General features: G+C 38.5%; 1 protein-coding gene across 3 annotated transcripts in view; it reads right to left on the bottom strand.

The window, feature by feature from the left end:
• The window catches only part of Top2b (DNA topoisomerase II beta), a 64,656-nt gene extending 50,576 nt beyond the window's left edge, over nt 1-14,080 (bottom strand). For 2 of the 3 annotated variants that reach the window (XM_078038282.1, XM_078038283.1), the window contains exon 1: nt 13,356-14,079. In XM_078038282.1, the coding sequence (XP_077894408.1) occupies nt 13,356-13,418 (63 nt within the window). In that variant the 5' untranslated portion in view covers nt 13,419-14,079. Of the gene's footprint in view, nt 1-13,355 lie in introns of all 3 variants that reach the window. The other variant, XM_078038284.1, reaches the window with a different exon arrangement.
• Between the last annotated feature and the right edge of the window lie 534 nt (nt 14,081-14,614).

The raw sequence follows: 14,614 nt of genomic DNA, 5'->3' as shown, positions 1-14,614 counted from the left end.
TAAAACATAATTAAGTTCAGATAAAACTGAAGGTTTCTTTTTCTACAGCACTGTTTATACCTACTTATTACTTTTGCAGACCCAATTTTCTCACTAGATCTAGGCAAACAGGTAAGTGAAACCAAAACAAACAAATAAGACTAGTAGCCTTAGCAAAGTACAAAGTAGATATTAACATTGAAGTGAGATTTGTCTTTTTGTTCCCATTCTCAAATAGTTGTTTGCATCATTCATTACTAGCAGCCAATACAGGAGGTTTGTCCCCTGCAATGTCTACAAGCTTTTCTAACTGGGATAATGGTCTCTTTTAGCTCCTGCATATTAGCAGAAAGATGCCCTCTAAATAACGTCCAGGTTACTAAAAGTCAAAATTTGGGGGTTAGGAGAAAGGAGGCAACTTTCTTCCCCTGGTTAATGGGATGATTCTATCCCCAGAATAGATATAAATACAATACAAACACCCTTAGTCTTAGAAGAGAGAAGAAGCTAATAACAAATATGTTTTACATCTGTTCCTGAGCTGTCATCATAATCTCCATCTCTAAAAAACAAACAAAAATGTTGCCATTGGTAGCTTTTCTATTTTAACACTATTGTTGATAATATGCTACAAAGAAAATAGGAAATTAGCTCGAATAAACAGACCAGCAAACTCATATGTATACACATTTTTAAAAGCATTCTCAAGTTCAGATGATAAAGGAAAACAATGTATATTTGATAACTCCAACATAAGAGAATTATGCTAATTTTATACATTGAAAAGAAGGGGTCTTCTGATTCAATTTCTTCTTATTCTTACATGGCCTGTAATAAGATACCACTCAGTATTCCACATTCAATAAAAAATAATAATGTGGGGCTGGGGATTTAGCTCCATGGTAGAACCCTTGCCTCAAATGTGCAAGGCCATGGACCTAAAACCCAGTACTATAAAAACAAATAAATAAATAAAAATTAAAAAGCAATATTTCTTTAAAAATACTTACCAAGACCATTCTAAGTAAATTTGCATTAGGCTTAAATAATTAAAATGTATTATTTAAGTTCATTTGTAATTTATCTAACTGCCTCATTTGAATGGTCAAATCACCAAATTATTTATAATAAATAAGTCAAGCCCTAATTACACTGCAATAATCTAAGAAAACAAGGCAATATTATTCATCCTATATAAAACCAAAGACAATAAAAATGTAAAATAATTTTCATATTAGGAGAAATATCCTACATATATCTAAAAGTTATTTTTAACTCTGACATCTGTTGATATCTTAGTTGACTTTTTCTAAAGTTCAAAAGCTGGCTGCCAAATAAACCATTATTAAGGGAGTTTTAAATGACAATGAAAACTATTATATAAAATCATTTTAAATGTTAATTTGCGAACACTTTTGAAATATTGCTAGCTCCAAATTAAAAAACAGATGTAATCTTTATCCATGGCTTGATCTTCAAGAACATTTCAACTACCAAAATAAAAGCTTTTTATTTTTCAGAATGGGTATATACAAAAATCTTTCTATGAAAAAAGATTTTTGCACATACAGAGTTGTCACCTGAGAGTAAGCAATTTGGGCAATCATTCACAATTCCTATTTTTCTGTGGAAGAACACACACTGCCAAATAGCAGATCAGAGATGGTTTACCAATTGGTACTAAAATAGGACTGAGCCACTCATTCATATAATCAGCAAAGAAACTACACCAACACCAAGCCAACAAGAATGGGACTGGGGGCTAGCAGTCTAGCAACAAGCTCCTTCTTTTCACCATCTGTACAAGTCCCCTCAGACTTAACTTTAACCTTTGTAACAGCCCTTGCATTTCTTTTCTCCCTCAAGGCTGCCATCCCCTAATGTTCATTGTAATCATATTTCACCTATATAAAAGTGTTGAGGGCCATATTATCTACTAACCACAATAATCTGTTCCCTATCTGTGCTCCTCCAGAAATGCCCTCCTATACCAAGGGACAAGGAAAGAGGTAGAAACTGAGGGATATTTGTAATAGTCAGGAAGGCTTAGATTTCTACTGTCAAAATAAATGTTTATCTAAGTTAAAAGGTATAAAAGGTATGAAAATACTTTTCACTGAATTTAAAAACATGTGTGTATGTGTAGTGTTCATTCATCTGATAAGTGCACCAATGGGCCAAGCACTATTAGAATTATATGGATAATCTCAATCTTTATATAAGAGCTCCATGAAATAGACACTTATTATGACAATTCCCTTTGTACAGATGAAATAACCAAGATCCAGAGAAGTATTTTTCCAAAGCTAATAAGTTAGTACTTAAAAGAAGCTGAAATATAAAACCAGATGATATGATTTCATAAGCCACCTTCCTAGCATTCTGCTACACTAAATACATATACCCTAAAAAGATACATACTTCTTAACTTTTTGTGTGAAAGCAAAAAGTTAGTAGAAAGAGAAAAGTATATCCTAAGTCTCTTTTCTGTCAGATTAGGGTATAAAAAGCAAGTTTTTTAAAAAAAATGTTTATAAACAGGAAGGCTGTATAACTGATGGTTAAGTACATAAGCCTAGTTTAAAACTCAACTTTTGCCTTACCCATGTGCCTAAAAGTTTGTTTCCTAATCTCTAAATCCCTGTTTCCTTTTCTGAGGATGGGAATAACAATAATTGTATTTCAACTTTTCTTTAAAATGGGGGTCTTATTTGTATTAGGGTTTAAAAATAATACAGGGTGCTTCTTTAAGTGTACTTAGTAAAATGCAACTGTTGTCACCACTTAAGTACCTAACAGATCTGAAACTACAGGTGAACAAAATCAATTCTATTCAAAAAAAGTTCATTTTATTCAAAGTGTTTCCAAGTATTGCTATCATGTTTACTTGATAATATACCTAAAGATAATATACCTATCTTACTAATAATAGATTTCAAAAAATTAGTATGTTAAGTATCCAATTTGTTAATAACTGAGGTTGAATTATGTATCCAAGTCTCTGTAAAACACTATATATATCTAAACAAGGAAATTTTATGATCTCTAATTTTAGAAGTTCATAATATTATTGGCAAGACAAAATTATACATGAAAGATGCATAAAAAGACTTTATGATTGATAAGTGTAACAAAATTGAATAAAAGAAAAAGAAGTGCATAAGGTGAAAATTAAGTTTGATAAGACTCAGCGTTGAAGATTAGTTAATATTTAGGGGCTGGGGATGTGGCTCAAGTAGTAGTGCACCTGCCTGGCATGCGTGCGGCCTGGGTTCGATCCTCAACACCACATACAAACAAAGATGTTGTGTCCGCCAAAAAACTAAGCATGGTTTGTTCAATAAACAGTGAAGAGAAATCTATTATTGGGACTATGGGAAATAAATTTTATTTTTTTTTTTTTTTTTTTTTTTTTTTTTTTTTTTTTTTTTTTTTTTTTTTTTTTTTTTTTTTTTTTTTTTTTTTTTTTTTTAGCATTTTTTTTTTTATTGGTTGTTCACAACATTACAAAGCTCTTGACATATCATATTTTCATACATTAGATTGAAGTGGGTTATGAACTCCCAATTTTACCCCAAATGCAGAATCACATCGGTTATACATCCACAGTTTTACATAATGCCCAATTAGTAATTGTTGTATTCTGCTACCTTTCGTATCCCGTACTATCCCCCCTCCCCTCCCATCCCTTCTTCTCTCTCTACCCCATCTACTGTAATTCATTACTCTGCTTGTTTATTTTCCCATTCCCCTCACAACCTCTTATATGTAATTTTGTATAGCAATGAGGGTCTCCCTTCATTTCCATGCAATTTCCCTTTTCTCTCCCTTTCCCTCCCATCTCATGACTCTGTTAAATGTTAGTCTTTTCCTCCTGCTCTTCCTCCTTGCTCTGTTCATGGTTGCTGTCATTATATCAAAGAAGACATTTGGTATTTGTTTTTTAGGGATTGACTAGCTTCACTAAGCATAATCTGCTCTAGTGCCATCCATTTCTCTGCAAATTCTATGATTTTGTCATTTTTTATTGCTGCATAGTACTCCATTGTGTAAAGATGCCACATTTTTTTTATCCATTCATCTATTGAAGTGCATCTGGGTTGGTTCCACAGTCTAGCTATTGTGAATTGTGCTGCTATGAACATCGATATGGCAGCATCCCTGTAGCATGCTCTTTTAAGGTCTTCAGGGAATAGTCCGAGAAGGGCAATAGCAGGGTCAAATGGTGGTTCCATTCCCAGCTTTCCCAGGAATCTCCAAACTGCTTTCCAAATTGGCCGCACCAATTTGCAGTCCCACCAGCAATGTACAAGAGTACCCTTTTCTCCACATCCTCGCCAGCATTTGTTGTTGTTTGACTTCATAGTGGCTGCCAATCTTACTGGAGTGAGATGGTATCTTAGGGTGGTTTTGATTTGCATTTCTCTGACTGCTAGAGATGGTGAGCATTTTTTCATGTACTTGTTGATTGATTGTATGTCCTCCTCTGAGAAGTGTCTGTTCAGATCCTTGGCCCATTTGTTGATTGGGTTATTTGTTATCTTATTGTCTAATTTTTTGAGTTCTTTGTATACTCTGGATATTAGGGCTCTATCTGAAGTGTGAGGAGTAAAAATTTGTTCCCAGGATGTAGGCTCCCTATTTACCTCTCTTATTGTTTCTCTTGCTGAGAAAAAACTTTTTAGTTTAAGTAAGTCCCATTTGTTGATTCTTGTTATTAACTCTTGTGCTATGGGTGTTCTGTTAAGGAATTTGGAGCCCGACCCCACAATATGTAGATCGGAGCCAACTTTTTCTTCTATCAGACGCAGAGTCTCGGATTTGATATCAAGCTCCTTGATCCATTTAGAGTTAACTTTTGTGCATGGCGAGAGGAAGGGATTCAGTTTCATTTTGTTGCATATGGATTTCCAGTTTTCCCAACACCATTTGTTGAAAATGCTATCCTTCCTCCATTGCATGCTTTTAGCCCCTTTATCAAATATAAGATAGTTGTAACTTTGTGGATTAGTCTCTGTGTCCTCTATTCTATACCATTGGTCCACTCGCCTGTTTTGGTACCAGTACCATGCTGTTTTTGTCACTATTGCTCTGTAATATAGTTTGAAATCTGGTATCGCTATACCGCCTGATTCACACTTCCTGCTTAAAATTGCTTTTGCTATTCTGGGTCTTTTATTTTTCCATATGAATTTCATGATTGCTTTATCTATTTCTACAAGAAATGCCATTGGGATTTTGATTGGCATTGCATTAAACCTATAGAGAACTTTTGGTAATATCGCCATTTTGATAATGTTAGTTCTGCCTATCCATGAACAGGGTATATTTTTCCATCTTCTAAGATCTTCTTCTACTTCTCTTTTTAGGGTTCTGTAGTTTTCATTGTATAAATCTTTCACCTCTTTTGTTAGGTTGATTCCCAAGTATTTTATTTTTTTGGAGGATATTGTGAATGGGGTAGTTTTCCTCATTTCCGTTTCAGAGGTTTTGTCGCTGATATACAGAAATGCCTTTGATTTATGTGTGTTGATTTTATATCCTGCCACTTTGCTGAATTCATTTATTAGTTCTAGTAGTTTCTTTGTAGACCCTTTTGGGTCTTCTAAGTATAGAATCATGTCATCTGCAAATAGTGATAATTTAAGTTCTTCTTTTCCTATTTTTATGCCTTTAATTTCTTTCGTCTGTCTAATTGCTCTGGCCAGTGTTTCGAGAACTATATTGAATAGAAGTGGTGATAGAGGGCATCCCTGTCTTGTTCCAGATTTTAGAGGGAATGCCTTCAACTTTTGTCCATTCAGAATGATGCTAGCCTGAGGCTTAGCATAGATAGCTTTTACAATGTCAAGGTACGTTCCTGTTATCCCTAGTTTTTCAAGTGTTTTGAACATAAAGGGATGCTGTACTTTGTCGAATGCTTTCTCTGCGTCTATTGAGATGATCATATGGTTCTTATCTTTAAGTCTATTGATGTGGTGAATAACATTTATTGATTTCCGTATATTGAACCAGCCTTGCATACCAGGGATGAATCCTACTTGATCATGGTGCACAATTTTTTTGATGTGTTTTTGTATTCGATTCGCCAGAATTTTATTGAGGATTTTTGCATCTAGGTTCATTAGAGATATTGGTCTGTAGTTTTCTTTCTTTGAGGAGTCTTTGTCTGGTTTCGGAATCAGGGTGATGTTGGCCTCATAGAATGAATTTGGAAGGACTCCCTCTTTTTCTATTTCCTGAAATAACTTGAAAAGTATTGGTATTAATTCTTCTTTAAAGGTTTTGTAAAACTCTGCTGTATACCCATCCGGTCCTGGGCTTTTCTTGGTAGGTAGTCTTTTGATGGCTTCTTCAATTTCATCCATTGATATTGGTCTGTTCAAATTGTGTGTATCCTCCTGACTCAGTCTGGGCAAATCATATGACTTAAGAAATTTATCGATGTCTTCACTATCTTCTATTTTATTGGAATATAGGTTTTCAAAATAATTTCTAATTGTCTTCTGTATTTCTGTAGCATCTGTTGTGATATTGCCTTTTTCATCCCGTATGTTAGTAATTTGAGTTCTCTCTCTTCTTCTCTTTGTTAGCATGGCTAAAGGTCTGTCGATCTTATTTATTTTTTCAAAGAACCAACTTTTAGTTTTGTTAATTTTTTCAATAGTTTCTTTTGTTTCAATTTCATTAATTTCCGCTCTGATTTTAATTATTTCTTGCCTTCTGCTACATTTGCTATTGTTTTGCTCTTCCTTTTCTAGGGCTTTGAGATGAAGTGTGAGCTCATTTATTTGTTGGTTTTTTCTTTTTTTGAGGAATGACCACCAGGCAATGAATTTTCCTCTTAAAACTGCTTTCATTGTGTCCCATAGATTCCGATATGTTGTGTCTGTATTTTCATTTATCTCTAAGAATTTTTTGATTTCCTCCTTTATGTCTTCTGTAACCCATTGATCATTCAGTAACATATTGTTCATTTTCCATGCGATGTAGGATTTTTCCTTCCTTCTTTTATCATTGATTTCCAGTTTCATTCCATTATGATCAGATAAAATGCATGGTATTATCTCCACCGCTTTATATTTACTTAGGGTTGCCCTATGGCATAATATATGGTCTATTTTTGAGAAGGATCCATGTGCTGCTGAGAAAAATGTATATCCATTTGATGATGGTTGATATATTCTATATATGTCAGTTAAGTCTAGGTTATTGATTGTGGTATTGAGTTCTATAGTTTCCTTGTTCAACTTTTGTTTGGAGGATCTGTCCAATGGTGAGAGAGGTGTGTTGAAGTCACCCATAATTATTGTGTTGTGGTCTATTTGATTCTTGAACTTGAGGAGAATTTGTTTTATGAATGTCGCAGCGCCATTATTTGGAGCATAAATATTGATAATTGTTATGTCTTGTTGGTGAATGGTTCCTTTTAACAGTATATAATGTCCTTCTTTATCCCTTTTGATTAACTTAGTCTTGAAGTCGATTTTATTTGATATGAGGATGGCCACCCCTGCTTGCTTACGAGGACCGTGTGCGTGGTATATTTTTTCCCATCCTTTCACCTTCAGCCTGTGTATGTCTTTTCCAATCAGATGTGTCTCCTGGAGGCAGCATATTGTTGGATTTGTTTTTTTAATCCATGATATCAGCCTATGTCGCTTTATTGGAGAGTTTAAGCCATTAACATTCAGAGTTACTATTGATATATGGTTTGTACTTCCATCCATGTTTGATTATTTATCGTTTTTTTTTTTTTTTTTTAAATTTAGTTTGTTTTTCCATGATTATTTTTCCCCCTCGCCCTCTGTCTTTACTGAGGCACTTCCCTCTGATGGTTTTGGTTATTGTTTTTCATTTCTTCCTCGTGTAGTGTTTTGCTCAAAATGCTTTGCAATGCTGGTTTTCTGGCTGCAAATTCTTTTAACTTTTGTTTATCGTGAAAGATTTTTATTTCGTTGTCATACCTGAAGCTTAATTTTGCTGGATACAGAATTCTTGGTTGGCATCCATTGTCTTTCAGTGTTTGAAATACATTGTTCCATGACCTTCTTGCTTTCAGTGTCTGTGATGAAAAATCCGTTGTTAACCTTATTGGTTTACCCCTGAATGTAATCTGTCTCCTTTCTCTTGTAGCTTTTAATATTTTCTCTTTGTTCTGTATATTGGATATCTTCATAACAATGTGTCTTGGCGTTGGTCTACTGTGATTTTGTGTGCTCGGTGTCCTGTATGCATCTTCAATTTGTATATCTGTTTCCTTTTTTATTTCTGGAAAGTTTTCTGTAATTATTTCATTCAGCAGGTTACTCATTCCCTTGGTTTGAATCTCTGTACCTTCTTCTATCCCGATGACTCTTAAGTTTGGCTTTTTTATGTTATCCCATAACTCTTGGATGTTTTTCTCGTGATTTTTTACCAGCCTTTCTGAGTTGGCTAGACTCTTTTCAAGATGAAATAATTTGTCTTCATTATCTGACGTTCTGGTTTCTACTTGCTCCACTCTGTTAGTGATACTCTCAATTGAGTTTTTAATTTGGTTTATAGTTTCCTTCATTTCCACGATTATGTTTTGATTCTTTTTTATAATCTCTATCTCCTGATAAAGGTGCTTAACTTCTTCTTTTATCTGTTTGTGTAATACATTCTCAATGTGTTCTTTTGCTGCTTGAATTTGCTGTCTCGTATCCTCTTTAAGGTTCCATTCCATCTGTCTAAGGTGTTCCTTGAGTTCTTTATATGACCATTTTTCTGATGACTCTAGGTCCTCCTGAATATTTAGGCTGTCCTGCATTGTTTGTACTCCTTTTCTTCCTTTCTTTTTGAAGCTGCTCATGTTACTTCTTGTTCTGTTTGACTGCTGCGTTACTGTTTACTCCTATAAATTTATTTGATGCTTGGGAGGAAAGGTATTAGAAGGGAATGGAAAAAGTCACTAAAGAGAATGAGAGTAAGCAGGTAGAATTCAAGGAAGGGGGGATAAGATAATTGAAAAGAAATGAAAAGACAAAAGAAGAAAAAAAAATAGGAAATAAAAAAAGAAAAAAAAATTTTTTTAAATAATAAAAAAAAATTAAAATTTGGAAGAAAAAAAAATTAAAAAAAATTGTAAAAAAAAAGAAAAGAAAATTAAAAAAACAAGAAAGAAAAATGAAACTGAAAGAAAACCCCAAATCAAAATTAAAAAAACAACAACAACAACAATAACAACAACAACAAAAAAAACAACAACAACAACAAAAAAAAAAACTAATAAATGCAGTCTTAGAGTTTGATTAACTTCTCTTCCAGTAGGTGGCGCTGTCACCACCAGGCCAAGTTTCTCCTATCAATGCGCGGAAACCAATCACTGTGCAGCAGCTCCTCCTCCCAGACTGGGCGAGTCTCCAATCCTGGGTGCCTAGGGCGTCCTCTTGTGTCTAGTCACTTCCCCACCTTCCCTCTAGCCAGGCCCCTCTCACGGGTGCCGCTCACCACAATACTGGGTACACACCAGGTCTGCTGCTCCCGGGAGCCCTGTTGTCATGAATGACTGGGCACACTCTTCCAGTTTGTCATTCCCTCAGACCCTAAGTTTGTAGAGCTTGGGGCTGAGAATCCTCAGTGAATTTTACTGCCCCTCCGGTAGCCACACCCCCGGTAGCTGGTGCAAGAGACCTCAGCTGTCTGCACTGGTGGGAGTGGTAGTCCCGCGCCGGCGGGTCCCGCGCCACCTCTAATTCCCTCGGTCTGGCTACCGTGCTCACGGGAGAGCTGGGAGAGGCCCTTACAGGAGAGCTGAGATTGGCCCTTAAGGTTTCCCCGATGTGTGGAGAGGGAAGGCTAGCGAATTACACACCTGTAGCCGCAGGTTTCAATGAAGTTATCTCCTCCGCCGCAGTCTGATGACGTCAGTTGTCTGCCATGGTGGTATCTCTTGCAAATGGCGACAGTTCGTTTCCCTTTGCCGGGTGACCAATGCAACGGGTGGGTCCTTACTGTCTCTCCCAAGCCCCGTTTCAAACCTGTGGCCACTACCTATGAAGGCTCGGTTGGCATTTACCTCCGTAGGATCAGAAGGGCTGACCGGTTGTTTCAGCCGGATGGATTAGTGCTGAGTCACAGCTGTTTGTCTGCGGGAAGCAGGCGAACGGGAGCTTGAATTCAGCCGATCCAGGTTCAGTGTGTGTTCTGAGAGGCCCAGACTGCTCGTTCCAGATCCACGTCAGCTCAGCATTGCCTAGTGATCCTGAGCAAACAGAATTAGGCTGTTTACGACTCCCTATGCCTGCACAGCTGAAGAGGTCAGAGACTTGATCTCTCCGCGCCCGCCGCCATGTTGGAATCGGGAAATAAATTTTAATAGGAAGGATACATTGACTATGAAAATCTGGCTATGGAATGAATGTGGACCTGCAATAATGAGCCTCTAAAGCATGGTCCTTAAAACAAATCTTTAGAAGGCATTTGAAATATAGAGCTATGTTTCCTTGATTAGAAATGGTTACAGTAGAAATGTTATATATTTCAAATAATTTAATAGAAACTATGTTAAATTTTTTTAAGAGAAAAACTCTTAGAGATAATTATTGAAGTTTGATGATGGAAGGATATCAGCATATCATTCTGGCTATGATTTTTTTTAGATGCTTAACATCTTTCATTACAGTTTTTTTTAATCCAGAATAAATTTAGAATATTACTTGAAAAAATAACAATCATATAATTATATTCTAATATATTCATAAATATCCTGAAACCACCTAAAACATGATAAAAGACTGAGAATAAAACAGACTATTGGGAAGTTCTACTAATCAAGGTTTTACAAATTAAGAATTAATTCAAGAAATTCCATCTACTTCAAAGAAGCATTTATAGCCATTAATTTTAACTCAAAATAGTTTGACCAAATATTTTTCATTTTTGATTATAAAAATTCTAGTTAAGATACTGCAAATAAAACAAAACAAATTATTAAAAGACAAAATTAATGCCAATCTTAAACCACTTTGCTTTGTGGTTTCTGACACTGAAAAGTAAATTTCACACAATGACAAAATTAATACATACTGACATGGATCCCCACAGCTGTTAATACCAGCAACACATGGCATCAACTCCTCACCCCCAAAAAAAGAAAACAGACTGATTCCATTTTTATTTCTTCCTATTATCTACAAGTAGGTAGCCACATAACACTAGTTTCAATAACACAGGTAAAGTTACCCCTCTTCAAAAACATATATTGCAATAAACCCCCAAATTCTTACAAAGGAAAAATAATAATAACTATTATTATTATTATTACACATAGATAGTTCATAGTTGACTTTATATAACCTATTATTCCTAGGGGTGAATTTCTTTAACTTTGTCATTAACAACATTAAGCTTGGCAGTGAAGCACATATGTTATCTCATGTAGTTCTCAATGCAACATTATTTGACACATGACAAAACAGGGTTAGAAAAATTAGGTTTCCCTGCAAAAAGTCCATCCACTATACATATATACTGAAGACAGAATTTGAACCTCTATCAGTCTGACACCAAAGCCCATAACCAGCTCATATTACTGTCCATAAAACTGAGTCAATTTATGAACAATGATATATAATGGACATAGAGATGCTTATATTACCTAACTTAAAGCATGAAAGAGAACTTACAATCATTATCTTTTAAATAAACTTCTAATTCAATAAGAATATTTATAAATAAAAGACTAAGTGATTTTATTTCTGTTTTACTGTGTTTCCCATAATTAGTATAATAGTGAATTCAATCAATACGAACTTTTGTTTCAAATGGATTTTCTAATGTTCAATGAAACCCACCAAATTTTACTAAGTTTCTATATAAATGAAAGTTTCCTATTGAGGTTGAAAGGAAAAGTGGTCATTAAATTATCTACAAGGTAAAATAATAGTAAATTAAAATATTGCCATCAAACGTTAAAGCAATCCAACCTTGAAGCAAAATGTTTACTGCAATGGAATCAGAAGTCCTCAGAGGAAACACTTTTTGGTCTCAACACTTTCAAACACTGAATGAAAACTCACAGTACTATGTACCTCTCTAACTTCCTTTTCAGATATTTGATTTTAGTAACAGGTAAAGACCATCCATTTTAAAAAATCATTCCTTTCATGCATGCTTTCCCTTGTCCTCATGTCCACTAACTTATTAACATTTCCTCTCCATTCATACTCTCATACTACATTAACAGAGGTATACAAAATTCAGAGCGATTCAACAAGAAACTGGCAAATTATTTTGCAAAGTAATGGCACCAAAATATAAATGGTTAAAAATGTTTTTCTGCTGTAACAACCTTTTTACAAAAAAACACCTGTCAGTATTGGCCCAACTGTTAGTCAACTCATCTAAACTTAACCAGAGTGAGAGAGAAAGAGACAAAGAATTAAGTCACAAAAAAATGCCAACATACAAGTTCGTGCATTGAGTCCCTATAAAGCGTAACACTTTTTATTCTTGTCTAGGATACCTAGTCAGTTGACTTGGCTGGGATTTTTTTGTATAGGAAATGACCCTGGTCTGAACTCTACGCTGAGCAAGTGAAACGCCTGCCGTGTGGTGAACTATCGATCTGTCCTGGGAATCCGGTCTCACCAGTTCTCCTCAATTACTGCTTTGACTCCCCAGAAGGAACAGGGCGCCCAAATCCTTTAACTTCAGAACTAAGCACTTCAGTCACCTCTGGAGGACATCACTTCAGCTCCCATCCAGTTTCACCTGTGATGCTGACGTAAGTAAGCACTTCTTTCCATAATCCCCCCCTGACAGATGGACCATGTATGATATGATATTTTAACTGCGATGAAACCGCCATCGAAAATACTCTCTCAAACAATCAGACTTTCCAAATGTAAGTGGAAATTGCCCGTAACCGTCCAAATCCATTGCACTTTGAGAGATATGACCACCAGAGACGGTTGCATTTAGAATACACTCACACAGGCCCCACAGTCCAGTATTTTCTTAAACCACACTTGTAGAAAGTACTGACACACATGCATTTTCACCATCCCCACCATCTCTTGCGCGACTGCCCTAGAAGAGTTGGGGAAAGAGAATACAGGCTACATGTGACGTTTCATGGTTTGTACCCCCAAAGTTTCAAGTGCATGTTATGCTCCTGCAGCTGGAACCTCCAGAGAGGTTAAGAGAAAGAAAGAAAGAAAGAAAGAAAGGCGCGGGGAGCGCGGGTGGGATTCTGCTGGCACAAGCCTCGATGGGGCTCGCGCTCTGGACGGGATTTCCCTCCTTCCCCTTCCCCCGCCCACCCGCGCCCTGGAATTCCTCCCCCGTGGAGGGCCACGAACAATGCGGCCGCAGGGACCCCCGCCCGCCCCGGGAGGCCCGTCACTCACCACCCAGGTCAGTGCCCCGTTGCCACCAGCGCCGGCTCCCGCGCCGCCGCCCGACTTGGCCATGGCGGGTGCCTCCCGCTCACAGGCCCCGAAGCTGCAGCCGCCGCTCCCGCCTCCCTGGGGTCCGCTGGGCCCGCTGCTCGGCACCGACCACTCGGCTCACTGCGCTCCTAGCCCCGCCGGCCCCCGCGCCCCATCGCGGGAACCCAGATTGGACGTCTGGCCAAGCCCGGGGAGAAGGCCGCGCCGCCTGCTGCCCTCAAACTCGAGGCGCGGCGGTCGCGTCGCCGGGGCCTAGCGCCCCGGTGAGGAGAAGGAAGAGAAAGCGGGAGGCGGCCGGCGGCGGCGGCGGAGTCGCAGCAGCGCTGCCTCCTTGTCTGCCCGCAGGCGCCTCAGGCAGCAGGACCGAAGCCCTCCGGGAGGTGCAAGCTGCGCGAGTGCGGCCGAGGAGCCAGGGGCGTCCGGACGTGGCGGGGATGCGGAGGCGCCTTGTCCTCGCACTCCTGGAAGACAGGCTGCTCGGGTCGCCCGAGTCCTCGACGAGGTCTCTGCTGCCGCCTCAAAGGCCGCCTTCGTCCGCCACGCTTCAGCCCTGGCTTCCTCACATCCACACACCGAGAGGGACAATAAACAGAGCCGCCGCCGCCGCCACGGTCGCCTCCCTCTTGTCCGGCATAACACCGCACACACACACACACACTCGCACACCGGGGAGGGAGGGTGAGAGGGAGGGCGCGGCGACCGTCCCTGCTGTCAGTCAGCTCCCTACATCCAATCAGAGCCTTGTCTCCACAGCTTCTTGACCAATTCCAAATTCCAAGCCTCCGGAGGGGCGGGACCCGAGGGGGAAACGTCATTGCGGGTAGCAACCGAAAGGAAGACTTGGGGTTTTTTTGTTTGTGTGTGTGTGTCTGTGGGTTTTCCATTTGAAGGGAGAGCAGGGGCTGCTGTCAAGGGTCATTTGAGGGCGGCAAAGGGAAAAGGTCGAATTGGCCTGGGGTCGATTGTAATCCTCCAAGCGTGCTGTTTACTCTTAGAGACCTGAACGGGAAGCCCGGGCGTTTCTTTACCAGGGGCCTCTGAGGGTGGGGGTAGGGGTGGCAGGAAGCAGCCAGGGGCCGTCCCAAAGGGAAATTATTTTTAAAGAGCGGTTGTAAACCGCAGGCAAGATGTTGTGCAGCACTGGTGCAAGAAAGGCTCCAAGTAGACACTGCTGTCGGAAAAACAAAAAATGCATCTACTCAGACCTTCTTCGTCTC

This window comes from Ictidomys tridecemlineatus, chromosome 2 (assembly GCF_052094955.1).
Source record: "Ictidomys tridecemlineatus isolate mIctTri1 chromosome 2, mIctTri1.hap1, whole genome shotgun sequence".
Lineage (NCBI taxonomy): Eukaryota > Metazoa > Chordata > Mammalia > Rodentia > Sciuridae > Ictidomys > Ictidomys tridecemlineatus.
This window is presented reverse-complemented; position numbering and strand designations above follow the sequence as displayed.